General features: G+C 60.2%; 3 protein-coding genes across 3 annotated transcripts; all 3 read right to left on the bottom strand.

Annotated features, from left to right (window-relative positions):
* Positions 1 to 5606: 5606 nt before the first annotated feature.
* On the bottom strand, positions 5607 to 12709 carry LOC147601414 (maestro heat-like repeat-containing protein family member 7). Its single transcript, XM_086744642.1, has 19 exons — positions 12592 to 12709; positions 12001 to 12080; positions 11672 to 11797; positions 11454 to 11533; positions 11218 to 11338; positions 10824 to 10913; positions 10511 to 10615; positions 9928 to 10123; positions 9260 to 9357; positions 8994 to 9143; positions 8651 to 8799; positions 8287 to 8431; positions 8025 to 8162; positions 7642 to 7818; positions 6886 to 7041; positions 6616 to 6717; positions 6208 to 6310; positions 5831 to 5890; positions 5607 to 5743 (listed from the first exon to the last, which is right to left on the bottom strand). The coding sequence occupies exons 1-19, from the start codon at positions 12707 to 12709 to the stop codon at positions 5607 to 5609; spliced, it is 2331 nt and encodes a 776-aa protein (XP_086600768.1).
* A 2430-nt stretch (positions 12710 to 15139) lies between these two features.
* On the bottom strand, positions 15140 to 17643 carry LOC147601413 (maestro heat-like repeat-containing protein family member 7). The gene is made up of 7 exons (XM_086744641.1): positions 17557 to 17643; positions 17175 to 17351; positions 16419 to 16574; positions 16149 to 16250; positions 15741 to 15843; positions 15364 to 15423; positions 15140 to 15276 (listed from the first exon to the last, which is right to left on the bottom strand). The coding sequence occupies exons 1-7, from the start codon at positions 17608 to 17610 to the stop codon at positions 15140 to 15142; spliced, it is 789 nt and encodes a 262-aa protein (XP_086600767.1). The 5' UTR covers positions 17611 to 17643.
* A 73-nt stretch (positions 17644 to 17716) lies between these two features.
* LOC147601412 (uncharacterized) lies at positions 17717 to 25119 on the bottom strand. The gene is made up of 15 exons (XM_086744640.1): positions 24720 to 25119; positions 23977 to 24151; positions 23697 to 23769; positions 22124 to 22262; positions 21533 to 21612; positions 21204 to 21329; positions 20986 to 21065; positions 20750 to 20870; positions 20356 to 20445; positions 20043 to 20147; positions 19460 to 19655; positions 18792 to 18889; positions 18526 to 18675; positions 18183 to 18331; positions 17717 to 17963 (listed from the first exon to the last, which is right to left on the bottom strand). Exons 1-15 carry the CDS (start codon positions 25117 to 25119, stop codon positions 17717 to 17719), a joined length of 2229 nt encoding a protein of 742 aa, XP_086600766.1.
* Between the last annotated feature and the right edge of the window lie 196 nt (positions 25120 to 25315).

The raw sequence follows: 25315 nt of genomic DNA, 5'->3' as shown, positions 1-25315 counted from the left end.
GGGCTCGTGCAGGTGAACACGGAGCTGTGGGACAGGGTCCCCAGGAGGGATGGGCAGATACCTCAATGCGGCGATGGCACGCATGGCTTTCTGCCGCACCGCCGTTTGCATTTTGTCCCTGGGCTCCTCTGTCAGCAGCACCTGCAGAGCACAAGTGGGATGGGCCCTGGCAGCTGGCAGCACCCAGTGCCAGCAGACCCTCGCCCTGCGCAGGCGCTGTCCCCACAGGGTGCCCGTGCCGGCAAAGCCCTTCCGCAGAGCCGTGGGGTTTCCCCTTACCCAGATGTTCTCTGGCAGCTGGTACGTGTGGCAGAAGAAATCCAGGCCCTGGAACAAGTCGTGCCGCTTGGCGGTTCTGCACAGAACGCAGATGCAGTTCAGGAACACCATCTGCTGGCCCTCCTCCTGGCAGCCGGGGGACAGAGAGAGAAACGGGGAGCGTGAGGCGGGGGACAGGCGGCCAGCGGGACTGGAGCACCGGGGGCGCAGTGCCGTGTGGGAGAGCTGGGAGAAGCAGCTCTGCCCAGCCAGCACAGCTCCAGCAGCCCGGCAGCAGAGCCCCTGTCAGCAGAGGCTGGCAGAGCCGCAGGTGAAATGGGCACGGTTACCTGCTGGGGGCTGGTGACAAAGGCGTGGATGAAGTCCACAGTTTCCTGTTGCACTGCGTAGACAGGCAACCAGCTGTCACCTAAGGAAGGAGGAGAGCAGGGAGGGTGTGGAGAAGGGCCGGTGGCAGGAGAGAGCAGAGGAAGGAAATCTGCCCTGTGTGCAGCCGCCTGCCCACTCCCCTGGCCCAGTGTTCCCGTGCGTGCCAGGGCTGGAGGGTGCCCGGCAGCCGGGCTGCCATGCTGGAGCACAGCGTGGCGGGGAAAGCCCCCAGTGCCATCGGCTGAGGACATCCCTTGCAGGTGGGCAGGAAAGGTCCCCGTCCCACAGCATGGCTGCCTCCTGCCAGCCCAGCTGCCTCCGGCTGCCTGTGCCCGGAGCAGGAGCTGGGTCCCCTCTGCTCTCTCTCTCTTTGGGAGAGGCTGTGCTGGGGCCAGCTGCCAGCCCTGAGCATCCCTGTCATTCACGCAGAATCATGCCCCTCGCCCGCGGGATCCCCGCTGCCCATGTGCGTGGATACGTGATGGTGGCGTCGAGCAGGGTGCGCTCGCTGGCCCCAGCCCTGCCCCGACCAAGAGGGGCCCCTCACTCACCGATCTCCAGTGGCTCAACCGTGGACACCTCGTCAGGCTGCCCCAGGGAGCCGCTCTCTTGGGAAGTCCAGTCTTCCTGCCAGGACTCCGTGGGGCAGCTGGGAATGCTGTCTGCCATCCTGCGGGATGGAGGAAAGGGCTAGGAGGGGGGGTTTGGCGAAAGGCCTCAGCTGCGCTTGCGGGCTCCTCGCTAGCTCCACGCGCTCCTGGCCTGTCCTGTCGCTGTCCTGCCGGACACTGAGGGCTGGGGGGCACAGCCGCGCTGACCGTATGCAGTGGGGTGGGGTGTCAGAATGGGGAGGTCACAAAGGGTCTCACTGTGACACGCTGCCCGGGCCGGGAGGGGCAGTGTTCTATGGGGTGCAGTGGGCCGGCTCAGCCCTCGGGCACCTGGGTGCTCTCAGGGTGCCCCCAGTCCACCGTTTTCCCTCACATCCCTTAGGACCTCCCTGTTGCCCTCCGCGGCGTCCCAGAGCCCCATGTTCAGACACGAACAGGGGCGGCGTGCCCCCACGACACCCCTTTGCTTTTGGCACACTGCAGAGCCCTCGTGCCAGCTGCTTGTAGAATACCTCATCTGTCTCTTCATCCTGGTTTGGCGGTCTATAACAGACGCCCACCAGGATGTCTGCCTTGTCAGCCCTTCCTCTGATCTTTACCCATAGGGATTCAATGTTATCATCCCCAGTCACAATCTCAGTAGCAGAAAAGGATTCCCTAACGTAGAGAGCCACACCACCACCCCTCCTTCCTTGCCTGTCCCTCCTGAAGAGTTTGTAGCCATCCATTGCAGCGCTCCAGTCATGGGAGCAATCCCACCACGTTTCTGTTATGGCAACTAGGTCATAGTTTGCCTGCCACACTATGGCTTCCAACTCTTCTTGCTTGTTCCCCATGCTGCATGCATTAGTGTAGACGGACCTCAGCTGAGCCCCTCGCCTCTCTCCTAATCCCAATACCACTTCCCCAGGCTGACCTCTAGCAGGCCTGGCTTTATCCCCTTCCCCCTTCCTATCTAGTTTAAAGCTCTCTCTATAAGTCCCGCCAGCTCCTGGGCAAGTATCCGTTTCCCTTTTGGAGACAGGCAATTCCCATCAGCCGACCTCAGGCCAGGTGCCGAGTAGACCGCCCCGTGATCAAAGAATCCAAAATTTTTGCGTTTGCACCAGCCTCTCAGCCATGCATTTATAAGATGGCTTTTCCTGCTTATCTCAGTGTTTGTCCCTGCCACCAAAGGAATACTGGCAAACACTACTTGTATGCCCGCTCCATCAACTAACTTCACCAGCCTCCTAAAATCATGTTTTATAATCCTCAGGCTTCTATCAGCAATCCCATCGCTGCCAGCCTGAACTATCAATAAAGGGTAATAATCAGAGGGGCGGATAAGGCTGGGGAGTTTTCTAGAAATATCCCTGACCCGGGCCGCAGGAAGGCAGCACACCTCCCTATGGGTAGGGTCAGGCCGACATATTGGACCCTCTGTTCCTCTCAGAAGAGAGTCGCCCACAACTATCACCCTCCTTTCTTTCTTGGAGGAGGCAGTCTTCAAACGTGGAGCCGTCCGCCTCACCTTGGGCAAGCTTGGCGGCAGCGCTCCCATGTCATCATCACTCACCTCTCCCTCTGGTTTCAGGGCTTCATACCTGTTACAGAGAGGGACCAGGGGAACCGAGGTAGGTCAGGATGGGGGTTGCCTGCGACGCCAGACTGAGACCTGCTGCCATTCCTCCTCTCCTCTCGAGCTGTCTCTCCCTGCTTGACTATGGTGAGAGAGAGGGGCCATTACTCCCAATACTCCCTCAGTCTGGGAAGTGCAATCTCTGCGCCTTTCTCGCAGAGAGTCACTCCACCAGTCAATCTCCCGCTCGCATTCTCTGATGGTCCACAGTCTATCTACCTCCTCCCTAAGCTCCACCACAAGGCTGAGCAGCTCGTCTAGCTGCTCACACCGCACGCAAGTCACATCCTTCCCATCCTCCCCTGGCAGCAGCAGTCTGAAGCACTCCCGGCAGCCAGAAACCTGAACTGCCACATAATGGAGCAGACCCTCTGTCTGGGTTGCCACAGTCTTCGCGTGGGAAGCCCGTTTCCTGGTGAGGACCATGTTTGAGGGGGCGTTTTGACGACCACCAAGACCACCAAAAGACCCTCGACTCAAAAGACTGGGCATGCGCGAGTGGGTGGGGAAATGATGTAATGGTTTCTCAGAAAATTTATGTTTATGCATATTATTTCTTGGAATTTAATGGATATGTATAATTAATGTGTATTTAACCCGTGCTGTTGATCCAATGGGTGCGCACGCTAGGTGGAGCGATCCCCCGTGCGCCCAGCGCTGCAATAAAGAAGTGCCTGCCTCTTAACTTCTCATTGCTGTTAAGGAGTTTTATTCCGGATTTCGGTAACAACATTAAAGCTGGAAGATTCACTGCAGCTTCACAGAAATCCTGGTTTTTGTCGCTTCACTCTTCTCTCCCCCTCGCCAAAGAGGAAGAGCTCCTGCAGAAAAGGGGAAAAGGAAAATGAAACGTCTTCCACTGAGTTTGCCCTTTGAGGACTGGGAAGCTCCCAGACATGGAGATTCCGGTCTCACTGGCTTGCTTCTCCGTCTGGCTTGTGATCGTGATGGAGACCAGCCTCTTACAGTCAGAGCCTTTCCCTGGCTCTGAACATCTCTTCCAGCACGGGCCCACCCAGGACCCCTCCTGGGGCCTTCGTTGCAGCCCAGAGCCCTGGCGCTGCCCCGGGGGTGGCTGTGTGGTAGCGCCGGGGCGGAGGAGGCCTGGGCCGGTGTGGCAGGGTGGCTGCGGCCTCAGTGGGGGCTTTGGGCTGAAGGGGGGAGGACGGACCCAGCAGGATACAGCTCTAAGGGCCGCACTGCTGGGCACGCTGGCAGCTGTAGCCTTGCATTCCAGCCCTTCCTGGCAGCCCCCTGGGTCGGAAGGGGAAGCTGGGAGCGGTCCTCTTCTGACAGAGCCCCGCTGTGCCGCCACGTTGGTCCACAGGCCGTGCCGCCATGTTGGTCCGCAGGCCGTGCCAGGCGCTGTCGTCCTGGTGCTGTTGCCTCGGCGTGCCTGTTCCACGGAGGCAGCCCAAGGAACCCCCACACAGCCCTAGGGAACCTGGAACAGCCCCTCTCTGCCCCTTCTCTGACTGCTCGAGCCGTGCCCTGCAGCCGCTGCCCAGCGTGACCACGCTCAGGCACCTTCAGGCCTCTGCTCTGCGCGAGCTGGCTGGGTGTGGGGGACGGGGCTGCCTGGTTGAGGACAAGTGGAGAGAACTGGGGAGACAGGATGGGAAAGAGGTGGATAAGGTCTGTCACCACACTCGGCAATCAAACTCCTTCACACCACTGTAGCAGTAAGAAACAGGCATTCTTTATTGCGGCGCCGGATGCGTGGGGGATCCTTCCACCTAGCGTGCACCTGTGTCTACAAATCCAAACGGAATATATTCAGTAACTTCACACGGAATCAGCAGCAATTCCCAGAATATTGATACATAGTCATGAGTTTTGCTCCGTCCTCCAGGCCTGCCTTTGTTCTACCATCCCTCTTAATCCCCCCACATACGCCTGGCTAACTTTTAACAGACAGAATAATAACTTTTCCTGACAATCCCAAAACTACGAGTTCTCCCTAAGGGTTAAGACATTACATAGCAAGTTCAGCCTATGTGACTGCAGTGACATAGGTAGCGCAAACTGCCTAATATTTCTGTCATTTTCAAAAATCATACTGTTCTCCAATTACATTGCTGAATCATCCTATGTCATGTAACATTTCCCTCCCTTTGAGACTTATTTACGCTCATTTTTAAGAATTCTCCTCTACTTAGAACTAATCTCTGTGATCGGTAAAACAAAAGGTATCATTAGCACTACTTCTAAAATGCCTTTAATAGATTCTGTGTTCTGATATGATTTTGTATGACTTATTAACAATGAGAGAGTGTTAACTCTCAAGGTCCTGTTTCTTTAGAAATCCATTGTTTCTGTTCTGGAGACGGTGCTTCCTTGACTCTCGGATAATGAATCCAAGAATCAATACCTTCAAATTTAAGGGCTGTAGGTGTTCCTAGAAGCACCTGATATGGTTCTTTCCATTCTTGTAGAAGAGGTTCTGAGTCACAAGTTTTCAGGTACACGTGATCTCCTGGTTGAAAGCGGTGAACTGGGGAATCTAAAGAAAGAGCCTGTGTGACGGTTACCTATCTTTTTAAAGCATTTGGAGTTCTTCTGAGGGATATCAACTACAATTTCATTTCATTATGCCCAGCCTGACGCTGACTGCTCAGCACACTCAGGGCGCTACGCATCGGAAGGACACCGTGGGTTTGTGCTCTTCTTCCAGTTTTATTCAGAAGTTTGGTTTGCCTTCTGAGAAAGAGGCAGCGCTGCCGGGCTTAGCAGCGCCAGCAGCAGAGGACTTGCGGGGCGCGTCCTGATGTTTGCTGCACGCTTTGGGAGCTCAGGATGAGGATGGTCTGAGTTGCCAGGGAAAAGACGGAGATTTCACTGTCATTCTTCAAGGTGTGAAGGGCTGCGACAGAGAGAGACAGAGCTGAGATGAACCCCTGCGTCTGCAGAGACCCCCAGGCATCCCCTCCAGACCGTGCTCTCTACTCACCCCTGCAGATCTCCGACACCTTCTCCCGGCTTTGGTCCCTCAGGGTGCGAGCGGCAAGCCCTAGGCACAGAGCTTCGTCAGAGCTCCCGCTCCCCAGCGTGCTCCCCGCAGCACAGTCCCTAGCCCTGCCAGCTGGGCTGCACGGCCTCCTCCCCCTCGTCAGGGCTGACCCCAGGGAAGACCACTACCCAAGGGGGCCTGGAGCGAGCAAGGCAGCCACCAAGCCCACCTGCGTGGGCAGGGCTGGGAGAGGGAGGCCAAGGGGCTGCACGGGGCCGCCGGGGCTCTGGCAGACACAGGGCTGCTCCTTGCTGCCAGTGCAGCAGCAGGACTGGGGCCAGGCTGCCAAAAGAGGCACCCCGGGGGCAGTGGCTCACCCAAGAACCTGACGGCCGTCTCCCGCAAGCTGGCCTGAGTGTCCTTCAGGTACGGCAGGCTCTGACGACAGTAGTCTTCAGCCCTGCTCCTGTCCCGCGCCAGCTGCAGAGAGCGCAAGGGTACGGGCATGTCACGGCCCCTCCCCACTCGGCCACAGCAGTGCCTCCTCCCGCACCCCCAAGCATTGCTGAGACCCCTCCATCCCGCGTTTTGCAGGGAGGGGAGAGGAGCCCGGAGAAGAGCCCCTGGGGCCTCTGCTCTTCAGGACAGGGATCAAGGATGTGGCTGCAGGCTGTGGACTCCGGGCTGGAGCCAGGCAGGCGACGCACAGCTGCAGAGCCCGCAGCCCAGACGCGGGGGGCAGCCCTCGTGCAGCCTGGGCCCAGGGGCTTGGGGGTTGTGCTCACCAAGCACTCTCCAATCCTCCACGTCTGCTGGGTCTGCAGCAGCTGTCTGAGCTCCTGCCACTTGAGCAGCTCTGCTGCAGCAAGGAGGGCTTCCCTGGAGACCTGCAGAGCAGCAGAAGCTGCGAGATGGCACCACGGCCTGGGGAAGGAGACCTGCTGTCCCCCTCCCCTTGGCTTTGTTCCTGGGCTGATCCCGCCCTTAGGAAGCTGGGCCGTGCCCTGGCTCAAACACCTGGGGATCTCATCTCTGCGTAGCTTGGAAATCTGTACCTTGGCCACGCTCTGCACTTGGTCACGCATGTGAAAGAAGAGTGGGAGCAGGCCCATTCGTGCTGTCCTCTTCATCTGTCTCCTGTTCTTCCTCAGCACAATCTGCATGAGCTTTCCAAAGAGGCTGATGGAGAGCTCTCTCAGCGGCATGAACTCCTGGGAGGGAGAAGCACAGTAGCACTTCAGCAACACGAGCGCTCTGCCCACGGTGAGGAGAAGCGTTAGCATGGCTGATGTGAGGGGAGATGCTTTGGGCTCGGCTTCTGCACGCTGGAATTGTGCGCCAAACCTGCAGCTGCGGCTGAATGGCCCCTGGCCCGTGAAAGGCCTCTCAAGAGAGTTCCCTCAGGCAGCGGCTGTGCCTCCAAGTGCTCCCCCCAGCCACCCAGCGTTCCCCAGCAGCTGCACCAGCCATGCTAGGGAAGAGTTCCCCGCAGCCGGGCTCAGGAGGAGGTCCTGGGCAATACCTCCGCGGCATGCACCGCTGGCTCAGCCTCAGCCCCTTTGCCGCGGTGTCTGCGGACAACATGTGGTGTCCTGCCCGGCAGCGCAGCTCGGGGAGCCCTGGGGGCTCTGGGGGCAGCTGTGAGGGAGAAGCTGGGCTGGGCTGCAGAACCCAGAAGCCATCCCACAAGAGCCGGGGGCAGAAAGGAGAAGGAGACCCTGCTTGGAGTGCTGCCCGCAGGGCTGGGCTGCAGGGCAGCTGTCATTGCCCCGTGCCCCTCTCTGGGGCTCAGGCTCCCGCATCAGCCTTACGTGGTCAAAGAGGGGCAGGAGCTTCTCCGCCAGCTGCAAAGCGATGCGGCTGGCCTCCTCCTTCTTCAGCTGACCCATCACATTTTGGAAGACCACCAGGGCCTTCCTCTTGATATCTTCATAGGCATCCTGCAGAACCTCCAGCATGTCTGGCAGGATGACCTGAATTCTTCTTGCCTGTGTGAAAAAGAGAGTCACCATTCCTGTGACAAGGTCCGTGCCTGGAAAGTTCCCCAGGCTGCCACCAGGCCCCACCGGAGCAGGGAGGGCCTTTGGAGCAGTCACCCCACCGCCTGACTGCCAGCCAAGGCCAACCACCGCCTCACCCCCTGTCCCAGCCCCTGGCTGCCAACATGGCTCCCCCTTGATGACGCCCTGCTCACCATGTCAGCTCTCTCCGACAATGTGATGACGCCTGTGAGCACCAGTGAGATCATCTCCAGGCTGGAATGCCTCAGAAACCTCCAGGCTTTGTGCATTGTCTGCAAGTCCTGGCCTTCCAAGTCATCGGAGGCCAGCAGCTGAAAGAACCCCGGCAGAAAGTCAGCGGCCGGCAGAGCCGCTGAGGCTCCCCACAGCGTGCAGCTCCTGGTTCCCAGCGTCAGCTGAGGACAAAGGGCACCAAGGCTTTTTCTGGTAACTCACCGCCAAGCAAAGGAGGCAGGTTTGCTCTGAGGAAGTGTCAAAGAGGCTGTTCTGGGCGTGCTGGAGTTGGAGGAACAGCTCCTTCAAGATGTTATCCAGCGTCTGGGGTGTGGAGAACATGAGCTCCCACATGGCCCGGGCAGTGCTGCAAGCCAGAGCGCTCTGTCAGCCGGGCTGCCTCGGCCACAGCAGCACGGCCTGGGACAGCCGGGCGGGACGCAGACCCTGCCCCTGGGTTGGGACGCCCCGGGCAGCAGGAGAGGGCTGAGGTGGTGGTGTTCCCGGTGGGGCTGTCAGCCAGAGAGTCCCCGGGCCCCTCTCCCCACAGGGAACAAGCCCTCAGGGGGCTTGTCAGGGCCAGCACCTGTCTCCTCGCATCTCCAGCATGGTCCTGACTGCCTCCCCAGGGTCCCTGTTAGCCATCAGGAGGAGCAGCGACTCCACGCTCTGCCGGGCTGGTGCCGTGCTGATGCCTGTCAGGTTTCTGTGGATGCAGCTCAGGATCTTTGGCACCTGGAGGGGACACAGGTGAGGATGGTGCTGCCACTGGGGTGCAGCCATTTCCTCAGCTGCCCTTCCCATCCCTCTCTGCTGCCTTCAGGTGCCTTCTGGTGCCTGAGACAGCTGGGTTTGGGAGGGAGGGAGGGAGGGAGCAAGAAGGCCTGACAGGGCTCAAGGGCAGGGCAATCCAGCCAGCGGCCACTTACATCCGTCAGCCAGAAGTCAGGGTCTCCCATAACCACATCTATCATGCTGCCGGCCAGCTCCCTGTCAAAGGTGCTGTAGTCTCTCATGGCCTCAATGATTGTGAGGACGATGTCTGCCCTCTCTTCGGGCTGGAGGTATTTTCCAAAGGCCTATGGGCGGGAGGCAGGGAGTGAAGACGTGCCACCTCCAGTCTGGGTGCCTTTGCTCACACGAGTGCCGTGCTGATGCCACGGAGAAGTGTTCCAGCAAGGGGGAAGCTCACTACCTTGGTAATGTGCCTGGCGTCGGGCGAAGAGCGCAAGGAGGTGATCTCAGCTTCCCAGTCCCCTTGGAGCTGTGCACGATCCTCTGGCAGTGTCGTGCCTAAAGAGCAGGGCAAAGGCAGAAGAGTCGGCAAGACACAGCAGCTTAGGCAGCAAGCTTCCCAAATCCGGAAAAGAGCTTGGAACTAGGAATGGCTGAGGAGACAGGTTATGATCCACAGTCGCGGAGGAGGTGCTGGATAGCGGTGTAAACTGAAGGTTGACCTGCCTCCAGTGTACCTATGCGAAGGCTCCTGGCCTGGGAAACTCCAAGGACCTAGAGCTCTGCAGGAGTCCCACAGTTAAAGCGTGGTTGGAATAATGGTGCCATGACAGGAGGGGCGGCTCGCGTGGCGGGCGCGTTGCGAGGCAGGGCTGTGAGCTCTTCAGGAGAGACGGGGAAGACGTGGATTGGGGCTGGCTCCTGGCTGAAGGAGCAGCTCAGCTCCACGGGACGATGAGCAGTGTGGGAGAGAGCGTGTGGGTCGGGAGCAGAGGAGAGGCAGTGCTGGTGACGTGGTGGTGCCTCCAGCAAGCGCAAGAGCAGTCCGTGGCAATGGCCAGGAAGAGAAGCAGATGTCTCGGGTGATGTCAGTGTGCGCAGGGATGCTGCTGCCACAGCTTCTCTTACATTGTTGCTGACGCTTGAACACGAGGAGGGAACAAAGAGCATCCAAAGCGAGACGGCTGGTCTTTCCTTCCTGGCAGGAAAGCAGGAGGAGGTGTCCCAGCAGCTGTCCGAGGACTGGGATCTGGATGTCTCCGTAGAAGGCACATCTGTCCTCATCTTGAGCAGCCTGGGCAAGGGAGGCAGAAGGGCAGAATTGCTGAGGTCAGAGCCCGGAAGCCAAGAGTGTGCTCAGAGCTGGGTGCAGGCGCGTCAGAGCTTTGCAGGGCCCCACGGGCCCCAGCTCCCAAAGCAGCTAGCTGGGCGGCAGCCCCACGCAGGGAGAGCTGCCGGGCCTGCGCTTGCACCAAGCTCCTTGGGCGTTCTCGTGCGACACTGGCCCGGGAGCAGAGCTGGCTCCTGGCAGAGAGGGGGCTGGGGAGAGAAGCCCGTGGGGAAGGGAGGGAGCAAGACCCCCGCTTCAGCGCAGAGGAGGCGGAGCGCTGAAACCTGTGCCCAGGCTTGCCTTGCGGGCACCTGGGAGCTGCAGGCTGCACCGCTGTGCGGGCACGGAAGAGGGTCTGACTGGCAGGTGCCTGGTCCTTACCTCCAGTGAGGAACAGTTGGCCAGCAAATGGCCCAGCTTCCTAATCCTCTCCACGGCCCTCTCCCGCACCTCTGGTCTCTCGCAGTCCGTGAAGAACAGGAGCATCTGGGGCGAGAGGAGAGAAGCTGCTGGTGAGCCCTGGCAGCAGACACCCGCTCCAGCACAAGCAGCGCGGCTCAGCTCCTGAGCTGGACTCGCACAGTCCATGGCGGCTTCCTCTGCTCTCGAGCAAAGGTGCGGACCGTCCACTCAAGAGTGGCCAATCCCTTCCCTGCAGGGTGAGGAACAGCCCCGCTCTTTGCACGTGCCAGACCTGAAAGATACTCTGCAGCTCCTCGCTGACTCTGGAGGCGGGAGCACTGAGCACCAATGCCTCCAGCATCTTGTCCATGGCACGCAGGTTCTGCAAGGAAGACAAAGAGCTGTGGCCATGATTGTGCTGTCCCTCCCACTGCCAGAGCCAAGGGAGGACTCCTGCGCTGAGTCGCGGTGCCCGGGAGAGACCCCGGGACAGACAACCTGTTGCAGGCAGAGCAGCCTGCGCCACTGGACGTGGCCAGGCCCAGGGGAAGGGGACGAAGGGCTGAGGGTGGGAAAGCAAAGCCGAGAGGCTGGCCTGCCTTGGATCTCTGGTGATATGGCAGCACAGGGTGGCCAGGGAGCAGCCCCGAGGGACTGGGGGCTCCTGGAGCTCACTCAGCACTTGCCTTGAAGTAGAGGCGTGTTTCCAGGCTGTGCATTTCCTCTGCTGGAGGAAGCCAGAAGACAGTGGAGAAGCAGGCTTGTAGGAGGCCTATCTCTTTGCCGTCCAGCACCGACTCCACTGAGCTGCAAAGAGGGAGAGGGGCCAGTGGGACACTGGTGCTGGGAGCGGAGCCTGGAGGCCTCGTGCAGGTGAACACGGAGCTGTGGGACAGGGTCCCCAGGAGGGATGGGCAGGTACCTCAATGCGGCGATGGCACGCATGGCTTTCTGCCGCACCGCCGTTTGCATTTTGTCCCTGGGCTCCTCTGTCAGCAGCACCTGCAGAGCACAAGTGGGATGGGCCCTGGCAGCTGGCAGCACCCAGTGCCAGCAGACCCTCGCCCTGCGCAGGCGCTGTCCCCACAGGGTGCCTGTGCCGGCAAAGCCCTTCTGCAGAGCCGTGGGGTTTCCCCTTACCCAGATGTTCTCTGGCAGCTGGTACGTGTGGCAGAAGAAATCCAGGCCCTGGAACAAGTCGTGCCGCTTGGCGGTTCTGCACAGAACGCAGATGCAGTTCAGGAACACCATCTGCTGGCCCTCCTCCTGGCAGCCGGGGGACAGAGAGAGAAACGGGGAGCGTGAGGCGGGGGACAGGCGGCCAGCGGGACCGGAGCACCGGGGGCGCAGTGCCGTGTGGGAGAGCTGGGAGAAGCAGCTCTGCCCAGCCAGCACAGCTCCAGCAGCCCGGCAGCAGAGCCCCTGTCAGCAGAGGCTGGCAGAGCCGCAGGTGAAATGGGCACGGTTACCTGCTGGGGGCTGGTGACAAAGGCGTGGATGAAGTCCACAGTTTCCTGTTGCACTGCGTAGACAGGCAACCAGCTGTCACCTAAGGAAGGAGGAGAGCAGGGAGGGTGTGGAGAAGGGCCGGTGGCAGGAGAGAGCAGAGGAAGGAAATCTGCCCTGTGTGCAGCCGCCTGCCCACTCCCCTGGCCCAGTGTTCCCGTGCGTGCCAGGGCTGGAGGGTGCCCGGCAGCCGGGCTGCCATGCTGGAGCACAGCGTGGCGGGGAAAGCCCCCAGTGCCATCGGCTGAGGACATCCCTTGCAGGTGGGCAGGAAAGGTCCCCGTCCCACAGCATGGCTGCCTCCTGCCAGCCCAGCTGCCTCCGGCTGCCTGTGCCCGGAGCAGGAGCTGGGTCCCCTCTGCCCTCTCCCTCTTTGGGAGAGGCTGTGCTGGGGCCAGCTGCCAGCCCTGAGCATCCCTGTCATTCACGCAGAATCATGCCCCTCGCCCGCGGGATCCCCGCTGCCCATGTGCGTGGATACGTGATGGTGGCGTCGAGCAGGGTGCGCTCGCTGGCCCCAGCACTGCCCCGACCAAGAGGGGCCCCTCACTCACCGATCTCCAGTGGCTCAACCATGGACGCCTCGTCAGGCTGCCCCAGGGAGCCGCTCTCTTGGGAAGTCCAGTCTTCCTGCCAGGACTCCGTGGGGCAGCTGGGAATGCTGTCTGCCATCCTGCGGGATGGAGGAAAGGGCTAGGAGGGGGGGTTTGGCGAAAGGCCTCAGCTGCGCTTGCGGGCTCCTCGCTAGCTCCACGCGCTCCTGGCCTGTCCTGTCGCTGTCCTGCCGGACACTGAGGGCTGGGGGCACAGCCGCGCTGACCGTATGCAGTGGGGTGGGGTGTCAGAATGGGGAGGTCACAAAGGGTCTCACTGTGACACGCTGCCCGGGCCGGGAGGGGCAGTGTTCTATGGGGTGCAGTGGGCCGGCTCAGCCCTCGGGCACCTGGGTGCTCTCAGGGTGCCCCCAGTCCACCGTTTTCCCTCACATCCCTTAGGACCTCCCTGTTGCCCTCCGCGGCGTCCCAGAGCCCCATGTTCAGACACGAACAGGGGCGGCGTGCCCCCACGACACCCCTTTGCTTTTGGCGCACTGCAGAGCCCTGCCTCTCCCCCTCGACGACATTAAAGCTGGAAGATTCACTGCAGCCTGGTTTTTGTTGCTTCACTCTTCTCTCCCCCTCGCCAAAGAGGAAGAGCTCCTGCAGAAAGGGGGAAAAGGAAAATGAAACGTCTTCCACTGAGTTTGCCCTTTGAGGACTGGGAAGCTCCCAGACATGGAGATTCCGGTCTCACTGGCTTGCTTCTCCGTCTGGCTTGTGATCGTGATGGAGACCAGCCTCTTACAGTCAGAGCCTTTCCCTGGCTCTGAACATCTCTTCCAGCACGGGCCCACCCAGGACCCCTCCTGGGGCCTTCGTTGCAGCCCAGAGCCCTGGCGCTGCCCCGGGGGTGGCTGTGTGGTAGCGCCGGGGCAGAGGAGGCCTGGGCCGGTGTGGCAGGGTGGCTGCGGCCTCAGTGGGGGCTTTGGGCTGAAGGGGGGAGGACGGACCCAGCACGATACAGCTCTAAGGGCCGCACTGCTGGGCACGCTGGCAGCTGTAGCCTTGCATTCCAGCCCTTCCTGGCAGCCCCCTGGGTCGGAAGGGGAAGCTGGGAGCGGTCCTCTTCTGACAGAGCCCCGCTGTGCCGCCACGTTGGTCCACAGGCCGTGCCGCCATGTTGGTCCGCAGGCCGTGCCAGGCGCTGTCGTCCTGGTGCTGTTGCCTTGGCGTGCCTGTTCCACGGAGGCAGCCCAAGGAACCCCCACACAGCCCAAGGGAACCTGGAACAGCCCCTCTCTGCCCCTTCTCTGACTGCTCGAGCCGTGCCCTGCAGCCGCTGCCCAGCGTGACCACGCTCAGGCACCTTCAGGCCTCTGCTCTGCGTGAGCTGGCTGGGTGTGGGGGCCGGGGCTGCCTGGTTGAGGACAAGTGGAGAGAACTGGGGACAGGATGGGAAAGAGGTGGATAAGGTCTGTCACCACACTCGGGAATCAAACTCCTTCACACCACTGTAGCAGTAAGAAACAGGCATTCTTTATTGCGGCGCCGGATGCGTGGGGGATCCTTCCACCTAGCGTGCACCTGTGTCTACAAATCCAAACGGAATATGTTCAGTAACTTCACACGGAATCAGCAGCAATTCCCAGAATATTGATACATAGTCATGAGTTTTGCTCCATCCTCCAGGCCTGCCTTTGTTCTACCATCCCTCTTAATCCCCCCACATATGCCTGGCTAACTTTTAACAGACAGAATAATAACTTTTCCTGACAATCCCAAAACTATGAGTTCTCCCTAAGGGTTAAGACATTACATAGCAAGTCCAGCCTATGTGACTGCAGTGACATAGGTAGCGCAAACTGCCTAATATTTCTGTCATTTTCAAAAATCATGCTGTTCTCCAATTAAATTGCTGAATCATCCTATGTCATGTAACATTTCCCTCCCTTTGAGACTTATTTACGCTCATTTTTAAGAATTCTCCTCTACTTAGAACTAATCTCTGTGATTGGTAAAACAAAAGGTATCATTAGCACTACTTCTAAAATGCCTTTAATAGATTCTGTGTTCTGATATGATTTTGTATGACTTATTAACAATGAGAGAGTGTTAACTCTCAAGGTCCTGTTTCTTTAGAAATCCATTGTTTCTGTTCTGGAGACGGTGCTTCCTTGACTCTCGGATAATGAATCCAAGAATCAATACCTTCAAATTTAAGGGCTGTAGGTGTTCCTAGAAGCACCTGATATGGTTCTTTCCATTCTTGTAGAAGAGGTTCTGAGTCACAAGTTTTCAGGTACACGTGATCTCCTGGTTGAAAGCGGTGAACTGGGGAATCTAAAGAAAGAGCCTGTGTGACGGTTACCTATCTTTTTAAAGCATTTGGAGTTCTTCTGAGGGATATCAACTACAATTTCATTTCATTATGCCCAGCCTGACGCTGTCTGCTCAGCACACTCAGGGCGCTACGCATCGGAAGGACACCGTGGGTTTGTGCTCTTCTTCCAGTTTTATTCAGAAGTTTGGTTTGCCTTCTGAGAAAGAGGCAGCGCTGCCGGGCTTAGCAGCGCCAGCAGCAGAGGACTTGCGGGGCGCGTCCTGATGTTTGCTGCACGCTTTGGGAGCTCAGGATGAGGATGGTCTGAGTTGCCAGGGAAAAGACGGAGATTTCACTGTCATTCTTCAAGGTGTGAAGGGCTGCGACAGAGAGACACAGAGCTGAGATGAACCCCTGCGTCTGCAGAGACCCCCAGGCATCCCCTCCAGACCGTGCTCTCTACTCACCCCTGCAGATCTCCGACACCTTCTCCCGGCTTTGGTCCCTCAGGGTGCGAGCGGCAAGCCCTAGGCACAGAGCTTCGTCAGAGCTCCCGCTCCCCAGCGTGCTCCCCGCAGCACAGTCCCCAGCCCTGCCAGCTGGGCTGCACGGCCTCCTCCCTCTCGTCAGGGCTGACCCCAGGGAAGACCACTACCCAAGGGGGCCTGGAGCGAGCAAGGCGGCCACCAAGCCCACCTGCGTGGGCAGGGCTGGGAGAGGGAGGCCAAGGGGCTGCACGGGGCCGCCGGGGCTCTGGCAGACACAGGGCTGCTCCTTGCTGCCAGTGCAGCAGCAGGACTGGGGCCAGGCTGCCAAAAGAGGCACCCCGGGGGCAGTGGCTCACCCAAGAACCTGACGGCCGTCTCCCGCAAGCTGGCCTGAGTGTCCTTCAGGTACGGCAGGCTCTGACGACAGTAGTCTTCAGCCCTGCTCCTGTCCCGCGCCAGCTGCAGAGAGCGCAAGGGTACGGGCATGTCACGGCCCCTCCCCACTCGGCCACAGCAGTGCCTCCTCCCGCACCCCCAAGCATTGCTGAGACCCCTCCATCCCGCGTTTTGCAGGGAGGGGAGAGGAGCCCGGAGAAGAGCCCCTGGGGGCTCTGCTCTTCAGGACAGGGATCAAGGATGTGGCTGCAGGCTATGGACTCCGGGCTGGAGCCAGGCAGGCGACGCACAGCTGCAGAGCCCGCAGCCCAGACGCGGGGGGCAGCCCTCGTCCGGCCTGGGCCCAGGGGCTTGGGGGTTGTGCTCACCAAGCACTCTCCAATCCTCCACGTCTGCTGGGTCTGCAGCAGCTGTCTGAGCTCCTGCCACTTGAGCAGCTCTGCTGCAGCAAGGAGGGCTTCCCTGGAGACCTGCAGAGCAGCAGAAGCTGCGAGACGGCACCACGGCCTGGGGAAGGAGACCTGCTGTCCCCCTCCCCTTGGCTTTGTTCCTGGGCTGATCCCGCCCTTAGGAAGCTGGGCCGTGCCCTGGCTCAAACACCTGGGGATCTCATCTCTGCGTAGCTTGGAAATCTGTACCTTGGCCACGCTCTGCACTTGGTCACGCATGTGAAAGAAGAGTGGGAGCAGGCCCATTCGTACTGTCGTCTTCATCTGTCTCCTGTTCTTCCTCAGCACAATCTGCATGAGCTTTCCAAAGAGGCTGATGGAGAGCTCTCTCAGCGGCATGAACTCCTGGGAGGGAGAAGCACAGTAGCACTTCAGCAACACGAGCGCTCTGCCCACGGTGAGGAGAAGCATTAGCATGGCTGATGTGAGGGGAGGTGCTTTGGGCTCGGCTTCTGCACGCTGGAATTGTGCGCCAAACCTGCAGCTGCGGCTGAATGGCCCCTGGCCCGTGAAAGGCCTCTCAAGAGAGTTCCCTCAGGCAGCGGCTGTGCCTCCAAGTGCTCCCCCCAGCCACCCAGCGTTCCCCAGCAGCTGCACCAGCCATGCTAGGGAAGAGCTCCCCGCAGCCGGGCTCAGGAGGAGGTCCTGGGCAATACCTCCGCGGCATGCACCGCTGCCTCAGCCTCAGCCCCTTTGCCGCGGTGTCTGCGGACAACATGTGGTGTCCTGCCCAACAGCGCAGCTCGGGGAGCCCTGGGGGCTCTGGGGGCAGCTGTGAGGGAGAAGCTGGGCTGGGCTGCAGAACCCAGAAGCCATCCCACAAGAGCCGGGGGCAGAAAGGAGAAGGAGACCCTGCTTGGAGTGCTGCCCGCAGGGCTGGGCTGCAGGGCAGCTGTCATTGCCCCGTGCCCCTCTCTGGGGCTCAGGCTCCCGCATCAGCCTTACGTGGTCAAAGAGGGGCAGGAGCTTCTCCGCCAGCTGCAAAGCGATGCGGCTGGCCTCCTCCTTCTTCAGCTGACCCATCACATTTTGGAAGACCACCAGGGCCTTCCTCTTGATATCTTCATAGGCATCCTGCAGAACCTCCAGCATGTCTGGCAGGATGACCTGAATTCTTCTTGCCTGTGTGAAAAAGAGAGTCACCATTCCTGTGACAAGGTCCGTGCCTGGAAAGTTCCCCAGGCTGCCACCAGGCCCCACCGCGGCAGGGAGGGCCTTTGGAGCAGTCACCCCACCGCCTGACTGCCAGCCAAGGCCAACCACCGCCTCACCCCCTGTCCCAGCCCCTGGCTGCCAACATGGCTCCCCTTGATGACGCCCTGCTCACCATGTCAGCTCTCTCCGACAATGTGATGACGCCTGTGAGCACCAGTGAGATCATCTCCAGGCTGGAATGCCTCAGAAACCTCCAGGCTTTGTGCATTGTCTGCAAGTCCTGGCCTTCCAAGTCATCGGAGGCCAGCAGCTGAAAGAACCCCAGCAGAAAGTCAGCGGCCGGCAGAGCCGCTGAGGCTCCCCACAGCGTGCAGCTCCTGGTTCCCAGCGTCAGCTGAGGACAAAGGGCACCAAGGCTTTTTCTGGTAACTCACAGCCAAGCAAAGGAGGCAGGTTTGCTCTGAGGAAGTGTCAAAGAGGCTGTTCTGGGCGTGCTGGAGTTGGAGGAACAGCTCCTTCAAGATGTGATCCAGCGTCTGGGGTGTGGAGAACATGAGCTCCCACATGGCCCGGGCAGTGCTGCAAGCCAGAGCGCTCTGTCAGCCGGGCTGCCTCGGCCACAGCAGCACGGCCTGGGACAGCCGGGCGGGACGCAGACCCTGCCCCTGGGTTGGGACGCCCCGGGCAGCAGGAGAGGGCTGAGGTGGTGGTGTTCCCGGTGGGGCTGTCAGCCAGAGAGTCCCCGGGCCCCTCTGCCCACAGGGAACAAGCCCTCAGGGGGCTTGTCAGGGCCAGCACCTGTCTCCTCGCATCTCCAGCATGGTCCTGACTGCCTCCCCAGGGTCCCTGTTAGCCATCAGGAGGAGCAGCGACTCCACGCTCTGCCGGGCTGGTGCCGTGCTGATGCCTGTCAGGTTTCTGTGGATGCAGCTCAGGATCTTTGGCACCTGGAGGGGACACAGGTGAGGATGGTGCTGCCACTGGGGTGCAGCCATTTCCTCAGCTGCCCTTCCCATCCCTCTCTGCTGCCTTCAGGTGCCTTCTGGTGCCTGAGACAGCTGGGTTTGGGAGGGAGGGAGGGAGGGAGCAAGAAGGCCTGACAGGGCTCAAGGGCAGGGCAATCCAGCCAGCGGCCACTTACATCCGTCAGCCAGAAGTCAGGGTCTCCCATAACCACATCTATCATGCTGCCGGCCAGCTCCCTGTCAAAGGTGCTGTAGTCTCTCATGGCCTCAATGATTGTGAGGACGATGTCTGCCCTCTCTTCGGGCTGGAGGTATTTTCCAAAGGCCTATGGGCGGGAGGCAGGGAGTGAAGACGTGCCACCTCCAGTCTGGGTGCCTTTGCTCACACGAGTGCCGTGCTGATGCCACGGAGAAGTGTTCCAGCAAGGGGGAAGCTCACTACCTTGGTAATGTGCCTGGCGTCGGGCGAAGAGCGCAAGGAGGTGATCTCAGCTTCCCAGTCCCCTTGGAGCTGTGCACGATCCTCTGGCAGTGTCGTGCCTAAAGAGCAGGGCAAAGGCAGAAGAGTCGGCAAGACACAGCAGCTTAGGCAGCAAGCTTCCCAAATCCGGAAAAGAGCTTGGAACTAGGAATGGCTGAGGAGACAGGTTATGATCCACAGTCGCGGAGGAGGTGCTGGATAGCGGTGTAAACTGAAGGTTGACCTGCCTCCAGTGTACCTATGCGAAGGCTCCTGGCCTGGGAAACTCCAAGGACCTAGAGCTCTGCAGGAGTCCCACAGTTAAAGCGTGGTTGGAATAATGGTGCCATGACAGGAGGGGCGGCTCGCGTGGCGGGCGCGTTGCGAGGCAGGGCTGTGAGCTCTTCAGGAGAGACGGGGAAGACGTGGATTGGGGCTGCCTCCTGGCTGAAGGAGCAGCTCAGCTCCACGGGACGATGAGCAGTGTGGGAGAGAGCGTGTGGGTCGGGAGCAGAGGAGAGGCAGTGCTGGTGACGTGGTGGTGCCTCCAGCAAGCGCAAGAGCAGTCCGTGGCAATGGCCAGGAAGAGAAGCAGATGTCTCGGGTGATGTCAGTGTGCGCAGGGATGCTGCTGCCACAGCTTCTCTTACATTGTTGCTGACGCTTGAACACGAGGAGGGAACAAAGAGCGTCCAAAGCGAGACGGCTGGTCTTTCCTTCCTGGCAGGAAAGCAGGAGGAGGTGTCCCAGCAGCTGTCCGAGGACTGGGATCTGGATGTCTCCGTAGAAGGCACATCTGTCCTCATCTTGAGCAGCCTGGGCAAGGGAGGCAGAAGGGCAGAATTGCTGAGGTCAGAGCCCGGAAGCCAAGAGTGTGCTCAGAGCTGGGTGCAGGCGCGTCAGAGCTTTGCAGGGCCCCACGGGCCCCAGCTCCCAAAGCAGCTAGCTGGGCGGCAGCCCCACGCAGGGAGAGCTGCCGGGCCTGCGCTTGCACCAAGCTCCTTGGGCGTTCTCGTACGACACTGGCCTGGGAGCAGAGCTGGCTCCTGGCAGAGAGGGGGCTGGGGAGAGAAGCCCGTGGGGAAGGGAGGGAGCAAGACCCCCGCTTCAGCGCAGAGGAGGCGGAGCGCTGAAACCTGTGTCCAGGCTTGCCTTGCGGGCACCTGGGAGCTGCAGGCTGCACCGCTGTGCGGGCACGGAAGAGGGTCTGACTGGCAGGTGCCTGGTCCTTACCTCCAGTGAGGAACAGTTGGCCAGCAAATGGCCCAGCTTCCTAATCCTCTCCACGGCCCTCTCCCGCACCTCTGGTCTCTCGCAGTCCGTGAAGAACAGGAGCATCTGGGGCGAGAGGAGAGAAGCTGCTGGTGAGCCCTGGCAGCAGACACCCGCTCCAGCACAAGCAGCGCGGCTCAGCTCCTGAGCTGGACTCGCACAGTCCATGGCGGCTTCCTCTGCTCTCGAGCAAAGGTGCGGACCGTCCACTCAAGAGTGGCCAATCCCTTCCCTGCAGGGTGAGGAACAGCCCCGCTCTTTGCACGTGCCAGACCTGAAAGATACTCTGCAGCTCCTCGCTGACTCTGGAGGCGGGAGCGCTGAGCACCAATGCCTCCAGCATCTTGTCCATGGCACGCAGGTTCTGCAAGGAAGACAAAGAGCTGTGGCCATGATTGTGCTGTCCCTCCCACTGCCAGAGCCAAGGGAGGACTCCTGCGCTGAGTCGCGGTGCCCGGGAGAGACCCCGGGACAGACAACCTGTTGCAGGCAGAGCAGCCTGCGCCACTGGACGTGGCCAGGCCCAGGGGAAGGGGACGAAGGGCTGAGGGTGGGAAAGCAAAGCCGAGAGGCTGGCCTGCCTTGGATCTCTGGTGATATGGCAGCACAGGGTGGCCAGGGAGCAGCCCCGAGGGACTGGGGGCTCCTGGAGCTCACTCAGCACTTGCCTTGAAGTAGAGGCGTGTTTCCAGGCTGTGCATTTCCTCTGCTGGAGGAAGCCAGAAGACAGTGGAGAAGCAGGCTTGTAGGAGGCCTATCTCTTTGCCGTCCAGCACCGACTCCACTGAGCTGCAAAGAGGGAGAGGGGCCAGTGGGACACTGGTGCTGGGAGCGGAGCCTGGAGGCCTCGTGCAGGTGAACACGGAGCTGTGGGACAGGGTCCCCAGGAGGGATGGGCAGGTACCTCAATGCGGCGATGGCACGCATGGCTTTCTGCCGCACCGCCGTTTGCATTTTGTCCCTGGGCTCCTCTGTCAGCAGCACCTGCAGAGCACAAGTGGGATGGGCCCTGGCAGCTGGCAGCACCCAGTGCCAGCAGACCCTCGCCCTGCGCAGGCGCTGTCCCCACAGGGTGCCTGTGCCGGCAAAGCCCTTCTGCAGAGCCGTGGGGTTTCCCCTTACCCAGATGTTCTCTGGCAGCTGGTACGTGTGGCAGAAGAAATCCAGGCCCTGGAACAAGTCGTGCCGCTTGGCGGTTCTGCACAGAACGCAGATGCAGTTCAGGAACACCATCTGCTGGCCCTCCTCCTGGCAGCCGGGGGACAGAGAGAGAAACGGGGAGCGTGAGGCGGGGGACAGGCGGCCAGCGGGACCGGAGCACCGGGGGCGCAGTGCCGTGTGGGAGAGCTGGGAGAAGCAGCTCTGCCCAGCCAGCACAGCTCCAGCAGCCCGGCAGCAGAGCCCCTGTCAGCAGAGGCTGGCAGAGCCGCAGGTGAAATGGGCACGGTTACCTGCTGGGGGCTGGTGACAAAGGCGTGGATGAAGTCCACAGTTTCCTGTTGCTCTGCGTAGACAGGCAACCAGCTGTCACCTAAGGAAGGAGGAGAGCAGGGAGGGTGTGGAGAAGGGCCGGTGGCAGGAGAGAGCAGAGGAAGGAAATCTGCCCTGTGTGCAGCCGCCTGCCCACTCCCCTGGCCCAGTGTTCCCGTACGTGCCAGGGCTGGAGGGTGCCCGGCAGCCGGGCTGCCATGCTGGAGCACAGCGTGGCGGGGAAAGCCCCCAGTGCCATCGGCTGAGGACATCCCTTGCAGGTGGGCAGGAAAGGTCCCCGTCCCACAGCATGGCTGCCTCCTGCCAGCCCAGCTGCCTCCGGCTGCCTGTGCCCGGAGCAGGAGCTGGGTCCCCTCTGCTCTCTCTCTCTTTGGGAGAGGCTGTGCTGGGGCCAGCTGCCAGCCCTGAGCATCCCTGTCATTCACGCAGAATCATGCCCCCCGCCCGCGGGATCCCCGCTGCCCATGTGCGTGGATACGTGATGGTGGCGTCGAGCAGGGTGCGCTCGCTGGCCCCAGCCCTGCCCCGACCAAGAGGGGCCCCTCACTCACCGATCTCCAGTGGCTCAACCATGGACACCTCGTCAGGCTGCCCCAGGGAGCCGCTCTCTTGGGAAGTCCAGTCTTCCTGCCAGGACTCCGTGGGGCAGCTGGGAATGCTGTCTGCCATCCTGCGGGATGGAGGAAAGGGCTAGGAGGGGGGGTTTGGCGAGAGGCCTCAGCTGCGCTTGCGGGCTCCTCGCTAGCTCCACGCGCTCCTGGCCTGTCCTGTCGCTGTCCTGCCGGACACTGAGGGCTGGGGGGCACAGCCGCGCTGACCGTATGCAGTGGGGTGGGGTGTCAGAATGGGGAGGTCACAAAGGGTCTCACTGTGACACGCTGCCCGGGCCGGGAGGGGCAGTGTTCTATGGGGTGCAGTGGGCCGGCTCAGCCCTCGGGCACCTGGGTGCTCTCAGGGTGCCCCCAGTCCACCGTTTTCCCTCACATCCCTTAGGACCTCCCTGTTGCCCTCCGCGGCGTCCCAGAGCCCCATGTTCAGACACGAACAGGGGCGGCGTGCCCCCACGACACCCCTTTGCTTTTGGCACACTGCAGAGCCCTCGTGCCAGCTGCTTGTAGAATACCTCATCTGTCTCTTCATCCTGGTTTGGCGGTCTATAACAGACGCCCACCAGGATGTCTGCCTTGTCAGCCCTTCCTCTGATCTTTACCCATAGGGATTCAATGTTATCATCCCCAGTCACAATCTCAGTAGCAGAAAAGGATTCCCTAACGTAGAGAGCCACACCACCACCCCTCCTTCCTTGCCTGTCCCTCCTGAAGAGTTTGTAGCCATCCATTGCAGCGCTCCAGTCATGGGAGCAATCCCACCACGTTTCTGTTATGGCAACTAGGTCATAGTTTGCCTGCCACACTATGGCTTCCAACTCTTCTTGCTTGTTCCCCATGCTGCATGCATTAGTGTAGACGGACCTCAGCTGAGCCCCTCGCCTCTCTCCTAATCCCAATACCACTTCCCCAGGCTGACCTCTAGCAGGCCTGGCTTTATCCCCTTCCCCCTTCCTATCTAGTTTAAAGCTCTCTCTATAAGTCCCGCCAGCTCCTGGGCAAGTATCCGTTTCCCTTTTGGAGACAGGCAATTCCCATCAGCCGACCTCAGGCCAGGTGCCGAGTAGACCGCCCCGTGATCAAAGAATCCAAAATTTTTGCGTTTGCACCAGCCTCTCAGCCATGCATTTATAAGATGGCTTTTCCTGCTTATCTCAGTGTTTGTCCCTGCCACCAAAGGAATACTGGCAAACACTACTTGTATGCCCGCTCCATCAACTAACTTCACCAGCCTCCTAAAATCATGTTTTATAATCCTCAGGCTTCTATCAGCAATCCCATCGCTGCCAGCCTGAACTATCAATAAAGGGTAATAATCAGAGGGGCGGATAAGGCTGGGGAGTTTTCTAGAAATATCCCTGACCCGGGCCGCAGGAAGGCAGCACACCTCCCTATGGGTAGGGTCAGGCCGACATATTGGACCCTCTGTTCCTCTCAGAAGAGAGTCGCCCACAACTATCACCCTCCTTTCTTTCTTGGAGGAGGCAGTCTTCAAACGTGGAGCCGTCCGCCTCACCTTGGGCAAGCTTGGCGGCAGCGCTCCCATGTCATCATCACTCACCTCTCCCTCTGGTTTCAGGGCTTCATACCTGTTACAGAGAGGGACCAGGGGAACCGAGGTAGGTCAGGATGGGGGTTGCCTGCGACGCCAGACTGAGACCTGCTGCCATTCCTCCTCTCCTCTCGAGCTGTCTCTCCCTGCTTGACTATGGTGAGAGAGAGGGGCCATTACTCCCAATACTCCCTCAGTCTGGGAAGTGCAATCTCTGCGCCTTTCTCGCAGAGAGTCACTCCACCAGTCAATCTCCCGCTCGCATTCTCTGATGGTCCGCAGTCTATCTACCTCCTCCCTAAGCTCCACCACAAGGCTGAGCAGGTCGTCTAGCTGCTCACACCACACGCAAGTCACATCCTTCCCATCCTCCCCTGGCAGCAGCAGTCTGAAGCACTCCCGGCAGCCAGAAACCTGAACTGCCACATAATGGAGCAGACCCTCTGTCTGGGTTGCCACAGTCTTCGCGTGGGAAGCCCGTTTCCTGGTGAGGACCATGTTTGAGGGGGCGTTTTGACGACCACCAAGACCACCAAAAGACCCTCGACTCAAAAGACTGGGCATGCGCGAGTGGGTGGGGAAATGATGTAATGGTTTCTCAGAAAATTTATGTTTATGCATATTATTTCTTGGAATTTAATGGATATGCATAATTAATGTGTATTTAACCCGTGCTGTTGATCCAATGGGTGCGCACGCTAGGTGGAGCGATCCCCCGTGCGCCCAGCGCTGCAATAAAGAAGTGCCTGCCTCTTAACTTCTCATTGCTGTCAAGGAGTTTTATTCCGGATTTCGGTAACAACATTAAAGCTGGAAGATTCACTGCAGCTTCACAGAAATCCTGTTTTTTGTCGCTTCACTCTTCTCTCCCCCTCGCCAAAGAGGAAGAGCTCCTGCAGAAAAGGGGAAAAGGAAAATGAAACGTCTTCCACTGAGTTTGCCCTTTGAGGACTGGGAAGCTCCCAGACATGGAGATTCCGGTCTCACTGGCTTGCTTCTCCATCTGGCTTGTGATCGTGATGGAGACCAGCCTCTTACAGTCAGAGCCTTTCCCTGGCTCTGAACATCTCTTCCAGCACGGGCCCACCCAGGACCCCTCCTGGGGCCTTCGTTGCAGCCCAGAGCCCTGGCGCTGCCCCGGGGGTGGCTGTGTGGTAGCGCCGGGGCGGAGGAGGCCTGGGCCGGTGTGGCAGGGTGGCTGCGGCCTCAGTGGGGGCTTTGGGCTGAAGGGGGGAGGACGGACCCAGCAGGATACAGCTCTAAGGGCCGCACTGCTGGGCACGCTGGCAGCTGTAGCCTTGCATTCCAGCCCTTCCTGGCAGCCCCCTGGGTCGGAAGGGGAAGCTGGGAGCTGTCCTCTTCTGACAGAGCCCCGCTGTGCCGCCATGTTGGTCCGCAGGCCATGCTGCCATGTTGGTCCGCAGGCCGTGCCAGGTGCTGTCGTCCTGGTGCTGTTGCCTCGGCGTGCCTGTTCCACGGAGGCAGCCCAAGGAACCCCCACACAGCCCAAGGGAACCTGGAACAGCCCCTCTCTGCCCCTTCTCTGACTGCTCGAGCCGTGCCCTGCAGCCGCTGCCCAGCGT

The sequence above is a fragment of the Chlamydotis macqueenii genome, chromosome 3 (assembly GCF_036417535.1).
Source record: "Chlamydotis macqueenii isolate bChlMac1 chromosome 3, bChlMac1.mat, whole genome shotgun sequence".
Classification (NCBI taxonomy): domain Eukaryota; kingdom Metazoa; phylum Chordata; class Aves; order Otidiformes; family Otididae; genus Chlamydotis; species Chlamydotis macqueenii.
This window is presented reverse-complemented; position numbering and strand designations above follow the sequence as displayed.

What these genes read in the sequence shown, in the direction of transcription:
- LOC147601413 (XM_086744641.1), bottom strand. Translation starts at nt 17,610, where the DNA reads ATGATCTCACTGGTGCTCACAGGCGTCATCACATTGTCGGAGAGAGCT. An exon ending in TCCTGCCCCTCTTTGACCAC is followed by an intron (nt 16,575 to 17,174) that starts GTAAGGCTGATG and finishes TCTCCCTCCCAG; the next exon opens with GAGTTCATGCCGCTGAGAGA. An exon ending in AAGTGCAGAGCGTGGCCAAG is followed by an intron (nt 16,251 to 16,418) that starts GTACAGATTTCC and finishes GCTGCTCTGCAG; the next exon opens with GTCTCCAGGGAAGCCCTCCT.
- LOC147601414 (XM_086744642.1), bottom strand. Translation starts at nt 12,709, where the DNA reads ATGGCAGACAGCATTCCCAGCTGCCCCACGGAGTCCTGGCAGGAAGAC. An exon ending in AGCTGCAGAGTATCTTTCAG is followed by an intron (nt 10,616 to 10,823) that starts GTCTGGCACGTG and finishes CTCTCGCCCCAG; the next exon opens with ATGCTCCTGTTCTTCACGGA. An exon ending in CTGGAGATGCGAGGAGACAG is followed by an intron (nt 8,432 to 8,650) that starts GTGCTGGCCCTG and finishes TCTGGCTTGCAG; the next exon opens with CACTGCCCGGGCCATGTGGG.
- LOC147601412 (XM_086744640.1), bottom strand. Translation starts at nt 25,119, where the DNA reads ATGGCGGCACAGCGGGGCTCTGTCAGAAGAGGACAGCTCCCAGCTTCC. An exon ending in CCAACTGTTCCTCACTGGAG is followed by an intron (nt 19,656 to 20,042) that starts GTAAGGACCAGG and finishes CTCTGACCTCAG; the next exon opens with CAATTCTGCCCTTCTGCCTC. An exon ending in CTGGAGATGCGAGGAGACAG is followed by an intron (nt 17,964 to 18,182) that starts GTGCTGGCCCTG and finishes TCTGGCTTGCAG; the next exon opens with CACTGCCCGGGCCATGTGGG.